This window comes from Agelaius phoeniceus, chromosome 2, assembly GCF_051311805.1.
Source record: "Agelaius phoeniceus isolate bAgePho1 chromosome 2, bAgePho1.hap1, whole genome shotgun sequence".
Taxonomy (NCBI): domain Eukaryota; kingdom Metazoa; phylum Chordata; class Aves; order Passeriformes; family Icteridae; genus Agelaius; species Agelaius phoeniceus.
The window spans coordinates 69,362,818-69,390,435 of NC_135266.1; the positions used below are offsets into that span (position 1 = coordinate 69,362,818).

Here is a 27,618-nt window from a genome sequence, read left to right on the forward strand (position 1 = left end):
TGATGAAATTTGTGACTTATTTTGATTTTCCAAATCCCAATTATTTCTCTACTGAGTATTTCTCTATGCTGATCAGACATCTTGCCAAATTATGTTTTTGAAGAGTAAATTTTCACATTTATTTTAATAAAATGCAACTTGTTGAATTATCTAATTTCTCTATAAATTTTGTCTTTGAAAATAAAAAAAAAGGGATAGAGTTTTATGAAGGCCTTATACAAAAGCAATATTTGTACTAATTTCCTCATGTAGCTTGTGCTTGCTCAGCATTAGCAGTAATGATGATATCAGTTGACAGAAAAGGAACTAAACAAATCAAATGAAAGCCAGTTTAGAAAAAGAGCAGGACTTTCAAGATAATGACAAGTCAAAATAATGACTTTCAAGCTATTGACATTGAAAACATTTTTCCTTTTATAAATTAAATTAAAAACCATGCCAAATCTCTTGAAACCAGAATTATGACCTACATTCAAATAAAACCGTTGTAGTTTTGTTTGTATCTTTCTGAGCAAAATAGCATCAAAATTCCCCAGATTTCAAATACACCTATACTAAGAACATCTTCTACCAAGCACATCACTTTGTTTTCGGAATCATGAAAATCAAGCAATACAGTCCCAAAAACTGTTTGAGAATATATGGGTGTAACCAACAGCTCCTAACAATACAGTGAGCAGAACCTCCAGTTTTCTTTACATTTGAAAGTGTAGATTACTAAACCAATTAATACCTGCTTCCACACACAGTTGCAATGGCTTTGAAACACCCAGAGGCAAGCTGGTATGATCCTGTGTAACATCGATCTATTGCCCAGTTGAAGAGATTGATTTGATCAGGATTCAGCTCTAGCAACAGGACTACAACTTCACAGCCAAGCTGGTGAACCTGAGCAAATGTCAAAACATGATTGGTGCGGTCAGATACGTTCATTCTCTAAAATTCTCAGAGTGTCACAGGCAAAACAGGGTGAAAATGGAAAATTCAAGTATGTAGGAAGAAATCAGAACATTTGTAATTGATTTATTTTAGGGACAGCAGAGTTGGAATGTGGCTCAGGTTTCAATACTCATCACTTGAAAAAATGCTATGTACAAAGACTACATAAATGAAATAAATTTTCCAAAATTGGGCACAACAACAAAAAAAGCAGAATTTTTGGAAAATCTAATATACTTGATAAGTGTTCTTGGGCAACTTCCTTTTATATCAATTAACTGACTTATTTCCTACTTCATGTGAATTTCATAGAGCGACAACCTTTCACATTTATCCTTCTTTTGACTAACACAGAAGCAAGGCAGACAAAGAAAAATACCTTTTACAAGATTGAAAATGAGTATGTTTAATCCAACTACATCAATCAATCTAACAACTCTCCCTACAGACTGTGAGTCCCTTAATCCTGGTACCACCACTGCTACAAACACATCACAACGAAGGCTTGGACTTCTTGTTCTTTCAGTACAGGATAGTGCTGGCACAGCAAAGACCAATGCCTATTAACATTCTGTCACCAAGTGTAGGTGACTGCCTGTAGAGACTGCATATCACTTGCATATAGCTCTGTCCCTACCAACATTCCAAAATCCCATGTAATTTCAGAAGGATTTTCTCTGCTGCTATTCATTCTTTCTTTAAATTGCTCAACCTTTTTTTTTTTTTTTTCCTAATCAATTACCATTCCCATAGCCTCTTTCCTCTAGCTGCATCACATGCATTTATTTACATTCTGCTATTTACCTTTCCCTAGCAGAGTTATGTGTGTTGGTATGACAGTTTTAGGGAGAACAGCAGGACAAAGTGCATGACACCAAAAGGGAAAGACTGTTGTCTCACTCTTTCCACTTGATATAAATCACCAGTCTACTCCTCCTCAATCAAAGAGGCAGTCCAGTCAGCCACAAACACAGAACTATGACTATGTAGGTACAAAGTCAAAGCCCATCTTCACAGAAATAGAAAATGGCAAGAATAACCCATTACATGTTCTTTAAGAAGAAAGAAAACACTTTACAAAATCTTTACTCACTCAGTACAGTGAGTGACTGCCCATCAGTGTGGCATTTTGGTCAGTACTTACACGTAAGTCTTGACAAGCCAGAATGTTATCCAGCCATTTGTAAAGATATCCATCGGGGGAAAGACCAACATTATCAAACACAGGTCCACAGCAGAGCACAGCCGACATGGCCTGGAAGCACATGGAACTTCAGTCACACAAAAAGTAGCACAACAAACCTTTCAGAATGATTTCAGTCCAGGCTAACAGGACTGCCACTTGCCTTCTGTTTGCAGGGAACTATAGTGAAAATAGTAACAGCTGACTGACTGGTAGAATTCAATAATTATTTTGCTACAGATTTTAGTGGATTCCAGATCATGCTCAATGCATTTTGGGAAGAGTACTATCTTCAAGATCTATTTTGTCATTTTACTCAGTATTCACAAACCAAGTTGCAAAAACAATTAAAATACACTCAGATGTTTCAATAGTATGTTACTGCAAAAATTAAAACTGTCTTACAGCAAGTGGTGCAGCTTATTTAAGTACATAAACTATTACTTTCCCAGCTTACTCATGCAGGGGAGTTGCAACTAGTTTTGCCACAGAAGTACATTATGGCTGAGCATGTCTCCAGGCAAGCGTGGGAGGCATTCCTGAGTTGTACATTGGTGCAGATTCAGTATCCTCAGGTACTGCATCTGAACTACACCGAATTTCAGAGCCTAAGAGCTCCTTGCTGAATCTGCTAACCCATTAATGAACAGCTAAGTAAAATGTCCAAATGCACTCTGGTTTTTAAAATAATTAGCCTTGAAGACTGTCAACAAAGAAAAAAAAATTAAATTCAGGGCTACATTCTATGATACATTTACATATTCTATGGTACATTTACATATGAGCATACAAGTTTGCATCAAGTATGCCAATTCAAATTTCTTTCATGTAAAAGGAAATAGACTCCACAACAACTTGTATTTTCACTGAAAAAAACTGCTGTTACTGCTTTATATAGTGAAACCTTAGTACCTTTAATGCACAATACTGATATCTTGTAATCTGGTGATTTCTGTCACTGTAACGGTCCAATGGTGTAAACATAATACTGAAAGGTCCTGCCCACTGACTGAACAAGATGAACAGGTGATGCCTCAAGCTCTGCTGAGGGAAGAGAAATCTCCTGTGGTGAACTAAGTGAACAGAAATAGAAATAGTTGTTATTTGTTAATATTAAATACACATTCATGTGGCACTATGATGACATGATTTTCAAATTTCTACAAAAAGAGAGGGGATTTTATATGTTCAGCATAAACTTACTCCAAAGTATCTAAGCTCCTTAAAAAATCTAACCAAGTGAGTAAGGTGCATCTTATTTCTAAGAAACTTCAGTTTTGAATTAATGTATAGTTATACAAACATGTACATCTGACTACAGAAAAAAAGCATTTAAGGATCTAATTATAAAATCAGCATTTTTCACTGCCTCCTGCATTCCTTTCATGGAAAATATTTACTTGGGTTTTCTGATTCTTTAAATGTGAGCCCAAACAATATATGTGTCTCACTCTAATACAGTAATAGGTAGGGGCAATAAATCAAAGAAACTTGGTGGCTCTTTGTTTATGAAAAATATTTGGTATATATTCTGAACAGCTGAATTACCTGAGCAAATGAAAAAAAAGCCTCAGACCTCATCTTCCAGTAATTACATTCAGGCCTTTAAAGCAGAGGCTTTTTTTTGTTGTTTTTTACAAATGTAATTATGTTATATTTCTGAAGTGATATCACAATATATAAAAAGCATGAAATCAACTGGATAAATCTTTGTGATACAGTTGGACTCAGGTAACATGGGATAATGTCTCAATACCTTGGGCAAAGTTTTCACTGCATTTAATATTGCACATTGTCTGCACATACTTGTATTTTTTACAGTCTGTCTGAGTTTATGAAGAGTCTAGCAATCAAGTCAGATGATGAGAGAAAATAATAAGAAGAAAACTGGAGTCCCTGGAGGTCACAGACAATTTCTTTCTAGGCTTTTAAAGAGGTGATTTTTAGACATGACTATTACAAGCTTCATCAAGCTTTATTGGTATTTTTATTTCAATCTTAGTAGACTTCTGAACACTTTCTTTTTCTACATTCCATTTTACATTCATTATATGAAAATTCAAAAGCAGTGAATAAAGCACAGACAAAAAAAAAGAAACAAAAAATTTTTCAATACTTAAATGCATAATTTAGCTCCATACCTGGAACACACTGTATCAAGTTGGCAATCATTGCACTGAAATGAGCTCTCATATCCTTAAGGATCTCAACTTCTTTATCATTTTCAGCCTCCAAAAGCATGCGAGTCAGATCAACATACTCTAAGAACAAGGCTCCAAGGGCGAGCGTATCTCTTTCTAAGGCTCCATTTGTACTAGCATAAAGGAAAGTCACACATTAATATAGAATAACAGAGTAATTATGCTACAGTTTTCTGCAGAAACGCATGCAAATCTCTCCATATCTGACAGACCACACAATTCACAATTCTTCAAAGAACATACTGACATAATCTCAGTGTGGCAAACACTGAAAATTGTTTCATGTAAAAATCCAGTATTTATGAAGAGTGATAGTCCTACCTGTCACTTATAACACCAGCATCAGCAAGGAGTTCAAAAATTCGCAGTAGCTGCAGTCTTAGTAGATCTCGTCGTTCTCGACGTTTCTTGTTCTTGGAATTTAAAATAACAACCATGTTTATATGCATAGGTGTACACATTAAAAACTAGTAGCTTCAGAAATGCCAGTATCACAGTGAGATTTAAGAATTCCAGTCCAAGAATTTTCTTCACAAAGGAACCCAAGTACTTTTGGATATTGCACTATATCATTGTGCTTATACATCAACAAGGAACTGAATATGATCAATTTTTTGTCTTTGTAAATATTCTTGGGAAAAATATTAACAACTGCCTTAGTACTTATTGAAAATGTGGAAATGAAATAATGAAATACTGGATAAAAATAACTAATATTCAAGGTTTCTGTAGCAAAAACCCATGCTATCTTCAGGTAACAGGGATATTCATGTTAGTTTAATGTCATCTAGTTTGGGTGCTGGAGGCATTTATAGTACAGAATGTATATCCAGACCCAAGGAAGGTACCTTAGTGATTAGCCATTCCTGAACTTGGCAATGCTGCAGCACACCATCACTCAAATTCAAGTGAGCTCCCTGCAGACACCACTCCAGCCCAGTACTGGGTGTGTTGACTGCAGGGGTTTTGCCCACAGTAATGAATCCCTCCCACAGAACAGGACTGCATGGTTGTTAACTGGCTCATTGTATCTCTCTGTCCTCTAGAAAGCTGTCCTTTCTGTCTTCTGTCTTTCCTGGAAAGATGTGAATGAAACAAGGCCTGCTCTTTGCTGAAAGGCTAAATTGACTTGTTTGTATTCTGCATCAACCCTAAGCAAGAAAAACATGAGAAGGTAAAAAAGCTGTGTTGCACTCAAAGAAACAAGAAAAGCTCAGAGAAAATGCAGATTTTGCTCTTCAAAACTGAGCAATACTAAAATCAAAGGCTTATCTCTTCTAGAACTCTGGCTCTGTCCATGGCCAGCAGTAGATGTGTGGGAGAACAAAATGATGCTTTGTCTGGTATTCTGGCCCAGAATTGGCAGAATTGCAGCATCCCAGCCAAGGGTTTTATTCCAGTTATTATGCCATTTGACTTGAGCCCTGTTTTTCTCCTGTTACACCTTTAAGGCTCCAAGAAGCACATGTAGAGAAAAAAGCAGTTTTAATACAGTATTTACCAGACACAGCTGCCTCCTGCAGCAGTGTCAGAGGTGATCTGGCAAAGCTCCGTGCCAGCACCCACAGGGCGGATCTTGTGTAATGTCCATTTTGGTTTATCCCTGCAGCTCTTGGCCATGCTGGGAATTCTCCTCCTGGTCACAGCATATGTTCAAGGACATTGTTTCTGGTGTGTTGGATACCTGCCTGCTGACATGGAGGCCTGCCATGATCCCTACAGCCACACAGCCCATACAGTCACTGCTGGGTTTCCAGGCGGCACTGCTTTGCAGGAAGGTGTCCCATTTATTCATATCAGGGAAAATACAGGAATTAAAATCACAGTCTCTTGTTCTCATATTCCTCTAGTGACAATTCCATGTACTAAATTTGCTCTTGCTGCATACAGTAAACTTCTGAATTCTTGCAATTCCTTTCCTGAGGGTACACTGGATATGTATGTCTCCAGAAAAAGGTTTTCAAGTCTAAGTTGTCTTAAATGGTGCACAGACAAAATGCAGAGGCAATTGGCTGCACTAAGATGTATTAATCCACTTCTGCCCAGTATCAAAACAAGTGACCATCAAATCAGTGACTTCATAGGGATGGAAATCACACAACAGAATTGAGGTGTGAAGTAATGCAGAATGGAAATTATTGTGGATGTTTACCAGACACACAATTATTAAGAATTGTCCATGAGCCATCTCAGATTTCTATCTTGGAGCCAGATGGAATGGTCCAAAACTGAGTCAAGGAGGGAAAACTGAGCAGAACTCGAGTCCAGTACTGAAGCTCTCCCTATGGCTTTTCTGTTTAGCTGCATAGACACATCCTGCAACGAAACTGCTTACTGAGGCTACAGATTTTACCACCAGAGGTTTTTAAGAACACAGAATTCTCTCTTGTGTGGGTTGAAAGATCTGTTGGGAACCCTTCCAGCACTACTTTCTCTTGTAACTAAAGAGAGTACTAGAATGAAAACTCTGATGGAATTTGTCAGTTAACTGAATGTATTTGGAATGAATCCTGTGCCATGTGATCCAGGATGACCCTGCCTGAGCAGGGAGGTTGGACCACTTCGGTCCTTTCCAGCCATGCTGTGATTCTGTGATTCCACAAAGTTGAAATAGGTGACCCTGACTGCCCTGAAAATAAAAGAACATCTAAACGCTGCTACAAAATATGCTAGTAGCCCAGCTGTGTTAAAGCTTTTTTTTTTTCAGATACTTAAAGTGAATTTCCAATATATGATATTTCTGTATCAGGAGGTTCCATATTGGAGGGAAATTTTTCCTCAGAATGGAATTCTATATTGTACATTTCAGATCACTGATAGAATTTAAATTCAAGTAGGTTTGAATGGAATTATTTTAAATTATGCAATTAATAAAATTCTTGTTGCTAACAGAATTAATTTTCTAGTTAGTACAAAAGAATATATTTGTATTTCAAACAGACAGAATTACTATTTTAAAAATAACTTTTCATTTAAAAAAAATAGTACGTTTGATTTTAACAACTAACCTCTGGTCTTCTTTCTAGGGCTTCTTTCATTAGTGGGTGGAGTTCTTCTACTAATTCCCTAAATCAAAAAACCATAAATATTTATTAAAAAATCTAATGTCCTTTGAAAAGCAAAAATATTTTATCCAACATATAAAAATGAAGCTCTAAAGTGCAAATAAAATTTTAAATATACATTTAAGTTACAACAAAAATAAAACACTTGTATTATAGGCAAATAACTGAGAATATGATAAGTGGAGAAGTACCTGAAAACAAGGGAATTTGTTCTTCCAAATCCTAATACAAGTGATTCTGTTATTTCTATGCTTTCAAGTCTCATCAAAGGAACTAGCTGCTTTAGTAAGACTCCAACAGATGGAGTTCCAATAGCCTAAAATATATTAAAATATTGTTGAGTTTCTCAGGATATCAATATTAAGTAAACACTTTTTTTTTTTTTTACAAACAAACATTGTCTGAGAATAAATACATATTTTTAAAACACGCTGGAATGATTTTACAATTATAGATATCAATCCACCAGTCTAACTGGAGGTCTACTACCTGACAATCATCTCAATAATACCTAACAAGTAAATACATCTGGGAAATCTCTTTGCTTTAGTACAGATTATTGCAATTTATTTTGTTTTTTATTTTATTTGTTGCTTCATTAAAATATTCCAGTATTGCATTTGTGAAGCTACTGCTCCTCTCAGGTTGCTACTACTTGGAAGTGTATTTTATATATTGTTATTTCTGACAGGCATATATCCAACAGGAATACAATTTGCATTTGAAATCTGCTCTATTTCCTAATGTTTTAAATTTACGAATTGGAATGCTCTACAAAGAAAGAAAGGAGATGACAAACTGAAGTTAAGTTCAAAACATATGTTCAGACCTTCTATATTTTGAATGCACATCACCCAGAATGAAAAAAAAAAAAAAAAGCCATATATTGAAAACACCATGGCTCTTGACAAATATTTATCAACACATCATATCATACAGATGTTTTAGTTGTTAATTATGTGTGTTATGTAGTTTGCATATATCAAAACATTCCCTAACTGAAATACTTTCACCAGGACAGGGCTTTGCATGCAGATGCAGCTTAAAATTCTCCTAAAGGAATAGTTTACTTGTAACATGTTGCATCACCTTGTTATCATAGTTCATAGTTCCATCAGGGGTGGTAGCCATGATCTCTGGTGTTGAAGCACGCAGGTGTCCTGGGCTCATAATACTGGGCTTTGCTACTCCAAAACACAGAATAAGGTAGTTTCTCCACAAAGTAACATAGTTGTCTCCACTGCTTGCTGTGCTTGTTTTCTTTGCATTAACAGGAATACTAGAATTTAAAAATTAAACATAATTCTTAAAACGATCTTCCAGTCTTGATTATAAGTACTAAAGTCTTAATTACAGTATAATTTATTTACAATATATTTACAATATATTTTAAAATATTTTAAGAGGGAATAAATCATGCTATGTATCTACCAGCTGCAATTCAACATGCCATGACATGGAAAAATCAACAAAGGTAGAAAATGGGAGTTTTCCACCTTACAAGTTGCAATTATGAAACTCAAACCCGTGTGGCACCAATTTCTCTGTGACACCTTGCACGATGTGTGGCCTGATACTCAAATGCAAGACCAAAGAAAAGTTTACATTAAAATCACACAACCCATACAAAAGAAAGCGAAATTCAGATTTCTCACTTACTTTGGATCCACAAGAGGCATTATCAGCTGTAGCCTTGTGAAGGCATACGGCCAAGCATAGCTGAGTGCTGTAGGACAGTGCTTTGGGAGATTCTCTTGCCTAAGAAAACTGAAAAGGCAGAGAACCCACGGGTCTTTGACGGACTGTGCAAAAATCCAGACATGGGAAGGACTTTTCACATCATAATGGCTATTCACTAGGACGGCATTCCACTCCACCAGCCACTGCAAATCCACGCTGTGTGTTAATGGGATTGTTGTCTGTAGAGAGAAAAGATAAATTAACTCTCCTTGCTGTGCTAGTCAGAAACCAGGCACAGAGGCAACACATTTGCTTTGCTTTATTATTAATGAACAGAATGAAAACACAAAATTCAAACCTTGGCCTCTAAAAACTGCAACACCCAAACCCAGGTGCTGCTATTTCAGACAAATTTCCTAATTCCTGTATTATGAAGTCAGAATGTCTCTTTCTTGTTCAGTTTCTGTTTCCAGATGCACAGGGGCCCAACCTCCCCACCAGTTTAATGTCCCCTTCTGTGCTGGTTTTGGCTGGGGTAGAGTTTATTTTCTTCACAGTGACTGGTATTGGGCTGTGTTTTGATTTGTGCTGAACACAGGGTTGATAATACAGAGATGTTTTTGTTATTGCTGAGCAGGACACGCACAGAGCCAAGGCCTTTTCTGCTTCTTGTACTGCCACACTGGTGAGGATGATGGGGGTACTTGGGAGGCTGGGAGGAGACACAGCCAGGACAGGTGACCCCACCTGACCAAAGGGAGATACCATACCATATGACATCATGCTCAGTGTATAAAGTGGGGCAAGAAGAAGGAAGAAAGACATTTGGAGTGAAGACATTTGCCTTCCCAAGTCACCACTATATGTGATGGGGCCCTGCTCTCCTGGAGATGGCTGAACACCTGCCTGCCCATGGGAACTGGTGAATTAATTGCTTGTTTTGCTTTGCTTGTGTGCATGGCTTTTGCTTTCCCAGTTAAACTGTCTGTATCTCAACCCACAAGTTCTCCAGCTTTTATCTTTCTGATTCTTTCCCTGATCCCACTGGGGGAAAGTGAGTGAGCAGTTGTGTGAGGCTTGGCTGCTGGCTGGAGTTACTTTTTGGAGCACACAACATGTGGCTCAAATCCACAAATCCAAAAGTGCCCTGCAAAGGGCACTCAATGTGGATGGGATCATTTGTTGCTTTAAACTCAATCAGGCTGAAAAGTGCCCCAAACTGATTGCTCCTGCCCTCTGGAAATGGGCCTTTCACTAATCTCTAGGACAGCATGCAAAATCAGTCGTCTTTTGTATCGGTTCTTCTACTGACACTTTTTTATTTAAAATGCTCAATTTCTGCTTCCTCTGATGTATGTCAGACACATCAGACCCCTGAGAGAGCAAAAGGAGAGCTTCACCCCTGCTGTGAATTACTCTGGAGCTTATGCTCAGGTGTGCAGGCAGGGCCACTTCCTGAGGACACAAGGGAGCTGAAGCTGATTCCCTTCTCAAACAGATGATAGCAGTGACTGCCTCCAGCATTAGGTGGTGCTAGCAATAAGACTTTCTCAACTGTTCTTTTTTCTGTGTGCAGTATCTTCCATAACCATAGTATCATTACTTTCATGGAACAGATTGTCTGGGACATTGTGGAGCCTTGGAGCTCTTGGGTAGATGGCTGGAGCAGTAAAGCTCTATGATTTCTTTGATTTTTTAGCAGTATAATTTTTAGTATTTCATGTCTAATATTTGTTATGCAAACACAAGCAGTAACAGTAAAGTAGTACTTACTGAATCTGAAACAGCCACATGAATAAAGCTTTCAAGAATAGAAGAACTCAACTGATCCATGACATCAATCATAGGTCTGTCATCATCCTGAATAACACAGAGAATACAAGTTTACTCTTCTGACCAAATTATTTCCCTTCTTATGTTTCTGGGATATGCAACAGAAACATCTAAAAATTATGACATGATTCTGAAGTAGCTAAAAATATTCATTGTTAACAATGGGTACATTTTGTCTTTTTCAAATTAATCTCAGAACCAGATCCAAGCTGTGGTTTGAAATGAAGTTAATTTGTGGCTATAGCTCACTGCTTAGAGAACAAAAGCACGTATCAGAAAATCCCAAATGACTTCGGATAGCTAGTATCAAAAGACTGAAAAATTAGCTTATTGTTTATTGAAGCATTCCTTTGCCATGAAAACACATATTTGTGTTCTTAGGCATTTAGATGGCTCACTGAGCTGTGACCGCCAGTACACAACATGACTCTCCATATTTCTGTACTCATAAAAAAGACTTAGAGGTCTTTACTATAGAAGGAAAATATATGTGAATGATCTGAAAGGTGTCCTACGCTGTGGGTTTTTTCACCCACAAAGGGATGGCACAGGAATGGGTTTCATTTCCAATATAAATTTATTATCTTGACAATACAAAAAAGGTCCATGCAATATAAAGGGTTTTACAGTGTATTTTACATTCACATAATTCCAAGAGAAAATAGAAGCTGCTGTACATTTCCCTTCATATTCTTATATGGGGCATTTGCCATTCATGTTACCTTGTTGAGTCCATAGAAAGGTTTGCAGTGTTAAGGCAAATGGAAACAGTAAGCTGAGATCAAATGCTTTTTTATAAACTAAGTGCATCCCTGCTACACAGCAGCAATTACGTTAAAAGCAACGGTAATAGCAGTTTTGAGCTTTATCTTCAGGAAATTTTAACTCAAAGTTCCAGAAGAGAAAAATCCTACCTCTGCCTGGCCAAGGGCCAAGAATAAGGAACGGATTTCTCGGAGGATTAGAACAGCCAATTTCCGCGTCGCCACCTGGAAACTGCACAGCAGAACCAGCGCGAATCCTTCAACTGCGTGCAGGACATTGGAATAGGGGCTCCTTTCAGACTGCATCCTGTGGCTGGATCCATTTGGTATCAACTGTAGAACAGTGCAAGGGGGGTGAAATGGAGAGGTGGTGTTTGCAAACCAGGTCTCCAAGAAATATTTTATTAACTAGGACATATAAAGAATCAAAATGCAGAGGCCATGTAGATGCCAGATGGGGAAACGTGACATATTCTCTCAAACAATCAAATTTCATAGCTTTTTTGTTCCACAAAAGCAATGTATGAGCAGAGTGCTTTGAACAAATCCTTTCCTCTAATTTTCAATTAATCTACCCACTTTTTTCCACCCTCCACTAAAAAATGAATGAATGAATCAGTCAGATGGTGAACACCACACTTTTTCTACTCCAGATAGCATGTCCTCAGTTCCTTCTTTGGTCCTGTAGCAGCCAACACCTTAGGTAGGTGGCCTCTAGAACCCAACCCCACTAGTAAAGTGTAACAATATATGTAACAAAAAGTATGTGAGAACTCTCTTTTCTACATTTGTATGTACTCCTGTTACTACCTATTAATTAATGGTCCTCTGTGATATAAAACACACATCTTGTTTGCCCAAAGGAAAACATACTCCGTGTGATTAGTTGAGAAGATAAGAAGCCTAAAAATCAGTTCTCATAATGAAAATGTCTGTGGGACAGTGCAGATGGGAGAAGCGGGAGAAAAGCTGTTCAGTTCCCAGAAATGTTTGTAACACATGGAGACAGCAGGCTACGGTAACAATCAGGTTCTTTGATGTTTCTGAATCAACCAAGGGAAAAGAAGATCCACTTCACTCTTCACAGCATTCCCACTAGCATTATCAATCTGTTTCAGCCCTGGGAAAATGTCCTTCTGCCACATCTACATACACATACTTCCCTTTATATGCTTTTGTTGATGTGCATATTTCAGTTTGACATGCATTCTCTTATGTTGCTCAACAACAACATCTGCTGTATTACACAAGGACATGGCTGTCCTCAAAAGACACGTGAACTAATTACCTAAAAAAAATTTTGCACAGTGAATTCTTCTCAGGTGAGTAAATACAAAACACACAAACCACAGCATTATCAAGGAACATAATTTCTGCCTTCAATTAGTAAAAATGTTAGGACACAGATCTCTTGATTCCATACCTCTGCAGATCTGGTTTTAGCCTGCTCAGAAGCTTTTCCCGGAGTGTGTATGACAAGCTTCCATTGCGTAAGCAATTGTAGCAGCAACTTCAGTGAAGTATCAAGAAGGGTATGATGCATATCATTCACTTCACGTAGCAGAAAATTAGTGAAACCAAAGAGTACATCCTCCCGCCAGTCAACAAAGTCAACAAGTAGACCCTGGAGAGAATTCTGTGCAATGTGTCGAAGTTCATCATCCATATGGATGGACAGCCTGTAAGTAAAAGTAAATGTCAGATAATAAAAGATATGAGGAAAGCTTGTCACTACATGGAAGTGATGGAAAATTCCCACTGACAATGGTGGACGATGCTATCATGGTTTCATTATTGCTGACCACAATAAACATCCTTGACCTGTTTTCTATATTGTAATTCTTGCTACAGCAGAAGATACATTCATGGATCACAAAGAAGTGTGCTCCCCTCCTAAAACAGGGTATCTCTAAAGTACATAATTTGGCAACTTTTCTCAAACTAAGTATATTTTTTATTTATTCATAACTCACTAACTTCCACATAGGTATGATAATAAAAGGCTTAGAAATAAATACATAATTTCAGAATTCATGTATTTATTTTTTAACATTAAATATAAAAAGAAAAGAGTCACAACAGGTCAGCTAACAGTTAAAACAAATCTTTAGCCAAGACGCAACTCACAATTAATGAAAGCAAATCTTCAAAAGAATTAAAATTAGGCATTTGAATTAAAAACTGCTTTATGTTTTAAATAACTTAGGATGAGGAAATGCAGAAAACAGCCTCAGGACTTTCTATACTTTTAGAAACACACTGAACACCCTCAAAGTCCTTCTGAAAGATAGTGACATTTCAGATCCCATTTTCAAATTTTATTTTCTTCTTTATTTGCATCATGTTGAAGTCCTTCTCAACATAAAAAAATTATACTTTCTTTTGACACAGAAATCATCAAACCACTTCTGTGTTAGAAGTTGGCAGAATAAAGTAAATTCAGATTAGTGTGTTCTGCAATTTTTGGTTCATTGCCTTTATGATGTATTTTGTTTTAATTACCCATGAGACTGTAATTTTCTGTAGTGTGTTAGAACTCATTTTCAAAGTATTTTATCTACATTTAATCTACACAGTTGAAAAGGAGGACTCATTATAATGAAATGGACAGAAAGCTAGGAGAAAAAAACCCAAAATAGCAAATGGAGTGGAACCAAAGTCCATTCAGTTAAAAGCGTATGATGAGATGTGGTTCATAAAAAATCTGGTTCATTATAGCTGCCTAATTTGGAGGCAGGGGACATTTTATTTAAGCGAAAAGAAAACAACTGCCATGAAAATTCACCCCTGGTGACTATGACTCCAAAAATAACTGTTATGCTTTAATAAGCATGTGACCTTCTATATTTATTTAGAAACACAGTATTTTGTTGGGATAAGAAACAATCATTTTTGTCTCCCTTTCGGAATGCCAAAACCGGATAAACAAGCAAAACCTTTCGAGACCACAATTAAGTCACCCATGAAATGACATTCACAATGACACAAAGCAGTAACAGAGAATAGGATACAAAAGCCATCTCCTAAGCCCAAGTTACTGCCCAGTGGCACTATCTAACAAAATGAAATTCAAATTGAGCTTAAGAATGCATCTATGTATTACCACTGTATGACAGGCAGCGCAGGAAGCAAGTACAAGTTTGTTTGCACTTGAGTCAGTTAAATTTAAGACCTGCTCGGGAATTTGTAATGAATGGTTGCAGTGGGCAGAGAAAGGGCAAAAGGTACAGTGTATACTTGACATCTGCTTCATGGTTTATAATTTGAATGCAGCTGTTCTGAAAAAAAAGTCTGGCTGCTGACTTAGAGACTGCTTCTGAAAACCACCAAAAGACAGATCTGTTTTGAGCATGAAAAACTCAAACCAAACTGTGAATACAAGAACCAATTAACTCAAAGACGTAACTTCTTCTCTTGTGAAAAGAAAATATTTAACAGCTTTCCATCTCAACAGCACAGGCTCCCAGAAATCCCTGGCAGAACTGCTTCTAGGGCTCTTTTAAAAGACAGGGAGAAACTGAAATCTTACCTCTTAGTTTCTTATCCCTGTATTGAGTCTAGTTTCTGATCCAGAACACACAATATTGTAATGCAGTGTTCTCTAGAACTACAGATGCTTACCTTCTGGGCTTACACTTTCAAAATTGGGAGAAGTAGTCAGCCTGGTCTCAAATAAACAGTATTTTTATGGGACAGTATACAGAAAATAGAAACAGCTCTGGTGCTGAGGCAATCTGGTGATTTACATGAAGTCTTGGCCAGGTATTAATTCTTTAAACAGTTTATTACTTTCTTCCCTGAAGGTATATTTTTGAAGACAGTTTTCAGTTCATGCTGTCCTAGGCTAAACAGACCTAATTTTTTCAATGCACTTACAATTTTCCCCCTTGTTCTCTGATCAGTCTCTTCTTCAACTACAGTGTCCCAGCTTGCATGCTGTTCTCCAAATCAGGCATCCTTGATATTGATTAGACCAGAAATTTTTGAAAACCTTCTAGACCTATACATGTGAATAAGGTTTGTCTCTTCATAGGAACATCACTTCTTTGTATCTATTAAGTTTGTGATCCTGCTTTGCAATACTGAGACCCTACCCAGTTGTTTCAGCACCAGTCTTCTGAACCATAAACTGTTTGTTAATCACTTTCCAACCTATGATGTACCTACCTATTTTACCTAATTTGTGATTCCCTTGCTCATACTTAGGAATATGACTTAAAACACTGCCAATGTCTAAAAGATGCTGTCGCATGAGTACACATAGGAGAGGAGAACAGATTTCCAAAGTTTGCCTTGGAGAAAGGCTGAGCATGTAATTGTTTCTGAAGTTGCTCTAGAGAAGCTTCCCCCAGCTCCTCTTGACATCTCACTTCTTTTCAAAGTCAGAGTCAGATAAGTCAGTAAACTTACAGCTTGCACTGTCCCAGCAGGGCAATTACCCAAGAAACATTTAGAATCACAGCTGACCTTTTCTGAATGAAGTTTGATGACAGAATAAAGATAGACCAGTGGTTATATTGACAGTTGTGAGACTTAAGGAGGGTAGCATAGATTTATAAAGAAATTCACACTGGTGTCCAAATTTTCTTAAGAGTAGTGACAGATCTGACCTGGACAATCCTGTGACTGGAGAGCTGTGACCTCAATAGATACGTGCTTTATACCAGCTCAGTTAAGGCCATTAATCAGGATAGAACTCTAGTTAAAATATTGGATTAAAGGAAAACATGTCCTTTTAAATTTCCCTTAAGCAGAATTGATGCAACTGTTTAATAAGGTATCTGTATAATTTAATAATGCAATGATTTAAAACAACCTACAAGTGATTTATAGCAGACAACGTGCACACAAAGAAATCAAGCTGGCCATGCACTGCAGCACACCTACTGCTGGCTGATAATTTGGCTTGTTTGGTTGTCTGCACTCTCCACTACTACCAGAATCAATTGTTTTAGCACATCACTGGGAGTTAGTTGTTCACAGAGCAGAAAAACTGGTTTTGTATCTTGCCTTCTGGCTCCCACATCTGCCATTCTCACATCTGTGATGTTTGAAAAGCAAGAACAGGGTGGCTTTGCCACAGTTACCTGAGAGCAATATGCTGCAAAGCCTCTTGGTTCAATTTAATACCATAATCCACTTACATAAAGAACACAAGCTGGAACCTTGGTCTTGGATACTTGAACTGAAATATAACAGACTTGTCTATATTGACCGGCACTTGTTATCACAATTATTTGCCACAAGTCCTGAAACCTAAGTGGTGTAGAAGCCATGTGGTAGACTACCTTGTTGAGTGAAGTCTACTCAGACAAATTAAATGGAGGGATATAATATTTTTAAACTGATATTTTTTTAATTTTATGCTAATAATAACGTAAAAAGGATTTTGTAATATACCACATCTAGCACACTCTGTTTTAATAGAGAGACATGTGGGAATCATAAATCAAAACTAAACCGGTATCTTCTTGTTTTTTCACTACACAGAAAAGATGTTTTCTCCTGTTAATCAGACTGCTGTGATGGTTAGAAAACAGTAACATGTTGTGACGTTCTTGAACAACACCGAATATCATGTAACCTACATACTGATGGGAATGAGTTCTGGAGGACATACCAACTTTTTAATAAAATTATGAACGATAATAAAACCACAAAAACTGTAAAAAGGTGCTAGGACATCTCTGTCTAATTCTGTGGCTCAGCTTTTCACACTGTTCTCCTGGAGCAGTCAATGCTTGCACAGCTTACCTTGCCAGCAAGTCGATCAACTCAAGTTTTGACATTCCATCAGGAAGTAATCGAGGAATAGCAGCAACACATGTTCTGAACAGATCGATTTTTGGTTTTCTTTCACCACTGAAAAATTAAAAGAAAATTTTGACTAAACTTAAGAAGGAACTGTGTTAAATGATCCACCTCTAAAGTGCCAGGGGCCTACTGACAACATCAGGAGGGACAGCTAGGCACTATAATAAAGTAGGAAGGAAACAAGAATACATTTTTCCATTGAATAAATGGTTTTGATTTTGACATTTTTCATGCATCATATCTATGCATTACTTGGAAAATCAGTTATTAGTGATTAATTTGCTTCTTTCTGAGAGGAACTGGCATATACATAAAAAAGGAGGTAAAATGTAGGAGGATTCCTCCATCAAGATCAGCATTTATATGATGCAAGCTGTGGACGAGGCAATGAGGAACGAGTTGGGGTGTTCTCCATCATAGTGCAGCTATATTTCACCAGTTGTAAAAATAAAATAGGAGATGGGTAACAAGTGCAAATAACACGACTGAAGATACAGAGATTTGTCCCCAACAGAGGACAAGCCTATGGAAAACCATCATGATACATTTTAATACTGAAAAAAGTGTGCAATTTAGAGGTAGGTATGGTCAGAGAGTTTCTGTTGATCACTGCCGGAGATAACAGCATTTTGGCAACTCTTATCAGCTAGAACAAGTTTTAGCAGCCCTAAGGCTGTTCTAATCTGTGGAATGGCACAACTGTTCCCTAACAGCCTGCAAAAATCATTAAGCATAAAGTTCAGCATGAACCAAACACTAGGTTGGAAGTCCATGAATCTTCTAAAAGTAGCTCAAGTTTCAGCTGTCAATTATTTTCAAAACAGATGCAGTTGTTTTCTGACTTGTTTGCAACATTTTTGGTAAGTCTGCAGATTAAATAAGTCCTTCAGATAGACTCCAAAGGGTGGATTTTTTTTTATTTGCTCATTTTTATCTCAATCAACTATTATCTGATGATGGAGTGTAGAGGAAATTACCAAAGCATAACAGCATTTCAAACTGTGCAGTCTTTCCCACAATATTATTAATTATTAGCCTGGAATATGTTTTGGAAGGATCAAAAAATAAGGTCCTATTTAGAGACTATATTATAAACATGCAGAGAAAGATTGTTCCTCTTTTAATATCCTTCCAATAGAACTAGAAAAGAATGAGGGGGGGAAAGAGATATTGTAAGCTATGTAACACCACACTGAAATGGAGTGACAAAACAAAAAATGAACTTAGTTTTCCTGCACCCTGGTCCATTGCCCTGGTTACAACACTACTCTGTCTCTCCACCAACAGAGGACATTGCATTTGGGTATCTTACTTTTATGTTCAGTCACAGAGAAAGCCTGGATGCAATGCAGTCTGAAAGAAGATTTTCTGTACTCATTATTTCAGTGACTAACACTGAGAACAGTTCAGTGCATACAGAAAAGGCATAAACTGATATTAGACATTTAATTCTAAGATTAAAGAGAGTTTTGTAGTGAATACCATACTGTCTCTTAACACCCTCCTTATCAGCTTGGATATATATTACATGAATAAAATGTTGACATATTTCTAATTAACTGTCTTAATGGTACAGTTAGGAGAAACTATATTCATGATTAATTACCTCCGTCTCACTATGTCTGTATTCTAACAGATAGAACTTGAAAGGTGTCAACAACTGACTGGAAAAGGAGTAAAATGCAACAACTCACTGAGAATTATAAACAAACCCCTTTCAACTATTATCACTAAAGTAAACACTAGTAGCTGGATTAATAACTAGTGCAAAATCCTATATTTTTACAGTTGTAAACATTAAAGTGCATTGGGAATTTCATGTGCAGGCAAACCAAGTCTTCCTTGATGACTTGAAATGGAAAAGGAACTTTGCAGAGTTTTCTTATGCTCAGACCCTAGCGAGGGCAAAGTTTGTGCATTTCAAATGGAGACTTGTAAAATAATAGTTTGAGAGGAAACTCTTCTGAAGCCAAATGAGTAATTATTTATAAATATAAAATCTGTGGGTGTTCTGTGGCTTATCAGCTGCTCAGAAGAGTAGCAGGAGAAGATTCAAACCTCAGGCTCAAGTTCCCAACTTACCATCAGAGCTACCAGGCACAGCACGCGAGGGAGGCAAGGGGAGCCTTTGAAGTACTTGCAAGGACAGGTTTGTATTTTAGAAAAATGCATGCCCTCTTCTAACCAAATGTTGGAAAGTAATTATAGCCAGTATTGAAATCCATATCCCAGTGCAGGATGCAAAGGATGCTTCTTACTCAGGATTTAAATGAGGTTAAATTGACAGTCCATACTGTCAATTATTAATTCAACAATAAATGCTTAAAGGGTCAGTAATTAAATATTGTCTAGAAGCAAGCACTGCCAAAGAAAGTTCCAGAATCTGCAGTGTTATGTGTGCCTAGGTACTTCTCTCAGATTCTTATTTTATTTGTTAATAAAAATACCACTGTGGTATTCATTTTATACAGTTTACACATAAACTTTATGTAACTATGACAAAAGCAATAACTTCAAAATGTACATAAATACAGTGTGATATCTACCAATAAAAGCCCATAAGAATTCAAAATAAATATGTAACTCCAGTGAAGCATGGAGTTCTGTAAACAAAAGGGAAGCAATTACACAAAAACAATGTTGGTTTTTCCACATACCCACAATGCACTTTTTGAAAGGATCATTTTTCATCCTGATAGTAACAGCTACTGATGTTCACATTGTGAGTTCACATGATTTTAGATCAACTGATAATTAAGCATCCCAGATATTTTTCCCTTGAAAGAATAAGTTAAAATGTATTATAATGTCGTTTGCCTTTCAAGTGTGTGTATTAAATTAGAGCTCATCTCGATATAAAATGCAACACAAAAGGCAGTAACTTACATGTCTAAATATTCCAATCTTCATGTTTATAACAAAAATTACTACCAAATCTTAACATATCCTGAAACTTAAAACTCTTTCAAGTCTATTTGTTCACTGACTCTAAAAATAAACAAAATTTTGGAGATGCTGAAAAACCATCCAAAGGATATTTATAGCAAAGATTAAGTACACTTTTTATCTTAATCCCCAAGGTTTCACTGTGCAATTATCTCTTGGGAATAAAATGTGAGTTTCAAAACTTGCTTTCCTTACCACAAAAGCCTGAATACCCAAAGTGGTTATGAAAACTGGGGGTGAGAACTGAACAGGACACAGGGTAGGACTACAAGAAAAATATGAAATATTACTGGATAGTAATAATAGCTATGAATATAAAAAAGTAAGACAATGCTGGCAACACAGCTTACAGTCTCACCTAGAGGCACTGCAACAAATAAGGGCAGAGGAACTAAAACATGAAGATTGTATCAGTTGTACAAGGTAGTCAGTCTATCACTCACAGTACTCCTAGCAAGCTGACTTTTTTTGGGCAGTAAATAAAAAAAAAATCTCAAAGAGAGCAGTATCCTTTTCATTACATCTCAAACTTTTTTCCAGGAGTTGTTTCTTTTCTAGAATAATGACCATGTCTACTGCTCAAACAGGAAAGATACACAAGGTGTCCTTACAGTTGAGATCTCTACAATCTGTGCTCTGCATGTATAAGATGATGTCTGTGTCTCTAACCTCTACTTGATGTTCACCTCACCAGCTCTCTCTTTCCACAAAACATCCCTCACTAATAATTCTGGATGAAAGTGAAAAATGATGCTGTTCAACACAGCTTGAAGCACACTGGTTTGATTCTGTTCCAGTGAGATACTGCTTAAATCCAAACCTTATCAAAAGATTATTTGGGTTTTTAATTAAGATTTGATTTTGATTACAGGCAAGAAAAGCAAAGGGAATTTTTGAATATTATTATTAATAGGGATTTACAGAATTCACTGCATTCATTTTGATGTTTAGTGATGCAAATATACCCTGAGATAGTGTTCTGAGCACAGGCTGCCAGGTTTTCTACTTTAGCATTGTACCATCTAAACAACCACAGGATTCACACATGATTTTATCTACATAAAGAACATCTTCAGTTCCAAACACTCAAACATTGCAGCATTCAAAGAAGCACGACTGACTTGTCATAAACATTTTTTCTAAGTATACACTAATTAAGCTAAATGTTCCTGTTTCTTGCTGTTTCTCTGATGACTCATGATAGACAGAAATAGAGAAAAAGTTCCAAAATTACATCTGCATGTTTCATGGGAATTAGTTCTTTGGCACTCACGTAATCATGTCTTCAGGTTCTTTGTTAAGCATCTGTATGTTGGTAAGCATCATGCACCGACCCACTTCCTTGTCAAGGTGTCTGAGTATGTTGTCCACAGCTTTCCTTACTTGAGAATAATATAATGACATACCTGCAAAAATATGTGGTTTTGTATAATTGGGGATATTTATATATATATATATATATATATATATATACTCTGAAAAAGAAAGTTTCTTACTCATGCTGTGGTGCATGAAGTAAGAAAAATGCTTTCCTCATGAGATAGTATATTCCACTACTAATGATATCCTGATCCAAAACCAGAATATGTTGCCTGCTCCAAAAGGAACGCTTATATATTATACAGAGAAACTGGAATACTGGATCATAAAATCACAATGAAATGGCTAATACAAGAATTTAATAGTGCAAACATTTGTTATCGAATACTATCTTCAAATACTTCAAATACTTCAACAGCAGTGGGTTTTACACTGCTTATTTTCTTGATATTACTATAATGATCTAGCAGAGTACAACACAGGTCTTTGCCACTGGTGTAGACTTCATTTCATTCACACAACTTTAGGGACTTAATGAAGTGTGAAGGGAAGCAACCAAATTTAATTTTTCTTTTTTTTTGCCAAAAAAACCAGGCACCTTCAGGGCATGATAGAGAGGCTCTTCTACAGCACAGGATTCTTGCTCTACATTGAAGCCCAAGACTGCAGTGCTGTTAACTGAGGTACTTCAGTACAACATTATTTTACATTTAAAATTTTGCCATTTTGAATGCTTAAGATATTGCAATTAAAATGAGGCTATCACCGGCATCTTTGAGGGTTTTCAAAGCTGGTCCTTCTTTGAGCACAGACACTGTTTCTATTAGGATGAGTATCCATGAATAAACACAGCTATCAGCACTGAAAGATTAAAGACTACCTGTGTCTTTAACCTCTCTCAGAATACAGGGTTGCTACCTCTTGTGAAGCACAACTGAGGACTTTTCAGAATAACCTACAAAAAATGGCATTTGTCAAACTGAACCACACATTTCATTAGAACACACAGTAAATTAAATACTTAGAATACAAAAATAAATCAAATACTTAACAATAATAAACTATTCTGCTCAAGCGCTGAAAACATGTTCAACATCCATTCTCAATACAGAAACACAAGTTTCTGTATTGTCCATTCTCTTACTGACCTATCATTTTAGCTTCCTCCTCTGTAAGAGTCTTGCTCAAATACGTTTTCTTCACTCTGAGAGTGTTTCCCGAGGGAAGGACAGCTCCAGTCACTGGCATTGGTGGTTCACCATCTTTTTGCTGCAAGCTATCAGCAATTACCAAGAAAGCTCTCAGGCCAATATTCATTCTCTGTGAAGTTTAGAAGATGGATGAGTTCCACAATCAAATAATCATATTCTACTCATATTCTTCATTCGCTTTGATATGTTGAGAATGCACTTGCTGGCATTTTTTTCTGTATCTTCACTAGATTAACTAGTCTGATATATTTCACAAAACTACCCATGAAATAAATAGTGAATTCTTATCTCCACTATGAGCAGTGCTCTCCCCTCTCAGAATTTTAAGTATTTGCATTAGCACATTATCTTTTTATCTTCAGGATAAAACACCTGGATATGATCTGCAGTGTAGCAATGCATCTTAAACGGACCTTCAGTTAAACACAAATGACCTACATCTGTTATGAAAAAAAAGATCAATAACTGTCTTGAAAGGCCCCAGGGTTAATCATACTGAGAGAAAAGTTTGGAATGATGCTCAATGCCAAAACTACAATGTGAAAATATCAGGAAGCTGAATCTAAGTGATCTGAATGCCTTCTGGGAATGCACCAGAGGAAAACTTGCACGCTTTGCATTGCAGTGATTGAAAGACTAGAATGTTTTCAATTTCTCTGGAATGTGTTCCAAAAACTAAGAGGCTGTCCTACTGACAGTCTCCCAGAGATGCATTTACACAGATTATGGGGATTCTTTTTTTCAGAATGCTAAAGTCCACGTACATAAAAAAGTGGCACTATGATGTCTTTATCTTCAGAATTACAATGCTGTTGAGAAACAGTAAAACTTCAGATGTTGATTCAACAAGAAGCTAAGGACTATGTCCACCCCCTCTCAGCTGGGCTAACACAAAATGTCCTTTGTAGGACCTTTCTCAGTCAATGCTGCAGGTGGCTGACCCAGAGCATGGTGAGGACTGCCTGCTCAAAAATTCCTTTTCATTCTTTTTTACTTTGCTACAGAAAGATGAAAGCTGTGTTCAAAGTAAAGCTTGCCTTTCATTTTTCCTGCTTTTGACAGTAGAAAGTTTAATCTACTTTTCCACATTTTTCTAGCAAATATAATTTGTTCAAGGCAATCACACTATTTTAATATCTTAGTGAATAGATACAACAGTTCAATTCTGCAAGATTAATACAGACATGTTTTATGAGAGGATCACAAATTATTTTGTATTTTTCTTAATTTTCAAAGGAAAATATTTTCAAAATTTTAATGAATTGTGTATTCTTAAGAGAATTTTAAATTCTCTTAGTACTTATTTATATTTTGATTTTTTTAAAAAAGTTTTTCAAATTTCTGATTGTTTTCTCTAGGTAAAGCACTAGGAAGCTGACTCGTGACACCAACACCAGTGGAGTTTTGCTGGTCAGAGTGGTAAAATTTTATTAGTTTTCTTTTTCAAGCTTTCTTGCATTATGTACTCAGTAAAACTGTTTTGAAAAACATTGACTTTGTTACAGAAAAATTATCATTTTATTAAAATAAAGTTTAAGGCGTTGCATGCAACAAGAGCAGACATACTGCTGCTAAGGACATACTGCAACCAATAGTTTTATTCATATTTTTCTTTTTGTTTTATAAATTTGCACAAGTTCACATTTGATATTATTCACTGAGAAAACATCAGAAAGGCATAAACAATGTGACATTTTACAGTTAGAAATTCACAAATGTATTTTACCAATAAATCAGATTCAAGATTTTGCCTGAAAACAGGACAAAGTTGAAAGCATGCTTAGAACGTAACCAGGAAGTAAATGTAGCACAATGCAAAAAAAAAAAGAAAAAAAAAAAAAGAAAAAAGATAAGTAAAAAAGCACAGATGTACATCATACCTCAGGGTTGAGACTGAAAGCTTTTGCTGGTTTTCCAACACAAAGGAAGTCAAAGATAATTTCTTTCATTGCAAAATCTAAACGTTCCTAAAATAGCAAAAATACTGCAAATCAGTAAGCTGCTCACTTCTGTTAGTTATTTTCATTAAGGCTATAGAATGCTGAACACCAGTTTAATCAGGGTTTATTTAAATCTATGGAAAAACAGATTTTCAGAAGTATGTAGAACATATTATCAGATCTAAGCTTTTAACAATGCTTTATGTTGACAAAATCCAAAATGTATAGCATTTAAATAGAAAATGATCCATTTTGGGAATAAAGCTTTTAATTATTTCATTTAAACTGCAGTAATTATGGCACTAACACAGTATTTTACATAAAAAGAGCTTGTTCACAGATGGCACAGTTAAGGGAAGATTTTAAGCATCTGTTTGCTTCATTCCTATTCAGAGATTTTAAGTACATGCTTAAGTGCTTTGCTCAATGGGAAAATTTTCTGAATTTAAGTCATAAAAGAGATGAAACTTCCAGTACTGCAGGTTAGTCTATTTTAGCAGTTCCCATTTGAACTGATGAAAACTACATGTGTCAGCTCCATGCTGAACTTGGTTGACATCTGACTTACTTTGAAAGCAGTGCAACTTATTGTCCTATACACCAGGGATGATTCAGTATCAGGATGAAACACGGCCTATTATTTTTAACTTTATTGGCAGTCAGAGTGTGTCAACAAATGCATTTTTTGACTTGCTGGAAATTAAAAAAACTGACAAAAATTACTTGTGAGTTAAGTGAACACATTTTAATCTATTTTCACTGGAATGAGGTTAATCAAAACCTGTTGTTCAAAACACGTTTGCCCCAGCTCAGTGTATAATAATTTCATCATTCCCTGGATGAAAGATAATGTCAACAGGGTGGTAAAAAATTCAGTCATTAGAAGTCTACTTATTTGTTAATTTGTTATTGGGAAAATAATTGTTCATTATATGAAAAGATATACTCAAGATATACTCTCCTATACCTGTGCAATAAACTGTATTATCTTCACAAAGATGTTTAGAGGCATATCTCTTGGCACAACACCACGGGACCCTTTTGGGAAAAGGGTTGTGACAATAGTAATGAGTCGACTGCAAAAGAAAAATGAATATTAGACATTTTTGGACCTTGCAGACCTTCATTTAGCATGACACTCCATTTAGAAAGACCAGAAAAAACTTCCTGTGAAGCGAAAATGTAATGGGGTGTCTTGTTCTGATCCTTTGCTACAAATTCAGTGTAATTATTTTATTTCATTACTACATTACAAGTAAATTAACCAGTCAATGGCCACCACAAAAGTATTTTTAACTTACACTGAACAAGGAGTTACTTCTAATTTTTCCAAAAGCAGAAACACTTTATACAGCAATTTTCATTCTGTAACTGACAGTGCCACAAGAGGGAATGTTTTGTTGTGTACAGCTGAGTTTCTTATTTTGCGATAGAAATAGGTAGTTTGAAGGAATTCAGAAGAATTATGAAACCTCTTCACTGGCAACATCCACTCTACAATGAATTTTCATTACAAATAAATACACTTTACCTTTGGGTAGCTGTGTTGCTTTCACATTTAATTCTGATCATGTAAACCCACAGTAGTCTGTAGAGAGATTCCAGTGCAACTCGAGCCATTTTTGGGTCCTTATTCTAGAGAAACATCACGTAAGAAAAATTTCAGGTACAAATTAGCAAGGAAGTTTTATACTTAAAGGAGGCCAACATTCAGCATTTTGATAATGAAACTACAAAAAAAAAGGGCCTCATAACTGCTCAGAGTTCCATTTTTGTAGCTGTAGGATGCTCGTGCATCCAACCTGCTTCTGTTGCTACTAAAGTTGTTGAAAAACCCAAGTATCAAGTTAGTTAAATTAGATACATGTTACAATTTAAAATCTCTGTTTGAAAACCCCCACAATTTGACTATGAAAATAAAAACTCCTATTCAGGGGATTACATAAATTCAAAAGTTGTTTCACTATGGTGGAGGCTTGGTACTAAGAACAGATAAAAGAATGTACCACACATACTTAAAAGTGAAAGGACAAAAATCAGCGGATGTTTAGGCAGACCTAATTAACATGGCATCTATGATCAGCTAGACTGAATTGGTTTATCTGTCTGGATTGCTGTTTATTTTTAGAAACTAGTACAGGATTGTCTTTGGGTCTGTTCAGTCATATGCAGTTTTCTGTTTCTGTGGCAGTTGTAAGAAACAAGTAAGTGCAGTCCAATCAGATGGTCTCCCACATGCTGAGCCATCTGCTGGGTTAAACTTTGCAGGAGTCCAGTACACTTTGACCTGAGATAAGGTTTGCCTGGCCCACAGGGCAAATCTCCACAGCAAAAATTTGAGATATTTTTGGCAGACAAATGTTGAGCCACAGATCAAAGACTGCGGTTTGATCAAAGAAACTGCAACTGATGCCATCAGAAATTCCTGAATGTGTATGGGTCTGGGTCCTGCAAAATGACAGGAGGACAATTTGCCAGTGATATGAGAGACAACTTCAACTTTCAGCGTGGTATCTGCCACAAGCTTAGGAACAGAAACACTGTTTTTAGGCCCCAATTTCCATTCAACTCCTTGACAACACATTTTATATGGACAATAAAATTTTATATGGACAGAAAACGGAATAATATTTTTTAATTATTATAGCAGCATACAATGGTTGTCACACATGTTTGGAACAAGTAGTAAAAGGAATGCCAAAGTTTACTTGGCATATTAATC

General features: G+C 36.4%; 1 protein-coding gene across 6 annotated transcripts in view; it reads right to left on the minus strand.

The window, feature by feature from the left end:
• Positions 1-27,618, minus strand: part of FRY (FRY microtubule binding protein) — a 196,376-nt gene that overhangs the window by 66,921 nt on the left and 101,837 nt on the right. For all 6 annotated transcript variants that reach the window (XM_077173815.1, XM_077173810.1, XM_077173814.1 and 3 more), the window contains 18 exons: positions 26,428-26,531; positions 25,864-25,972; positions 24,837-24,923; positions 22,894-23,065; positions 21,699-21,831; positions 17,420-17,527; positions 13,089-13,344; positions 11,816-11,998; positions 10,842-10,928; positions 9,048-9,307; positions 8,478-8,667; positions 7,580-7,704; positions 7,332-7,389; positions 4,645-4,736; positions 4,264-4,436; positions 3,035-3,195; positions 2,084-2,194; positions 734-888 (listed from right to left, as the gene is read on the minus strand). In XM_077173815.1, the coding sequence (XP_077029930.1) occupies positions 734-888; positions 2,084-2,194; positions 3,035-3,195; positions 4,264-4,436; positions 4,645-4,736; positions 7,332-7,389; positions 7,580-7,704; positions 8,478-8,667; positions 9,048-9,307; positions 10,842-10,928; positions 11,816-11,998; positions 13,089-13,344; positions 17,420-17,527; positions 21,699-21,831; positions 22,894-23,065; positions 24,837-24,923; positions 25,864-25,972; positions 26,428-26,531 (2,564 nt within the window). The remainder of the gene's footprint in view (positions 1-733; positions 889-2,083; positions 2,195-3,034; positions 3,196-4,263; positions 4,437-4,644; positions 4,737-7,331; positions 7,390-7,579; positions 7,705-8,477; positions 8,668-9,047; positions 9,308-10,841; positions 10,929-11,815; positions 11,999-13,088; positions 13,345-17,419; positions 17,528-21,698; positions 21,832-22,893; positions 23,066-24,836; positions 24,924-25,863; positions 25,973-26,427; positions 26,532-27,618) is intronic.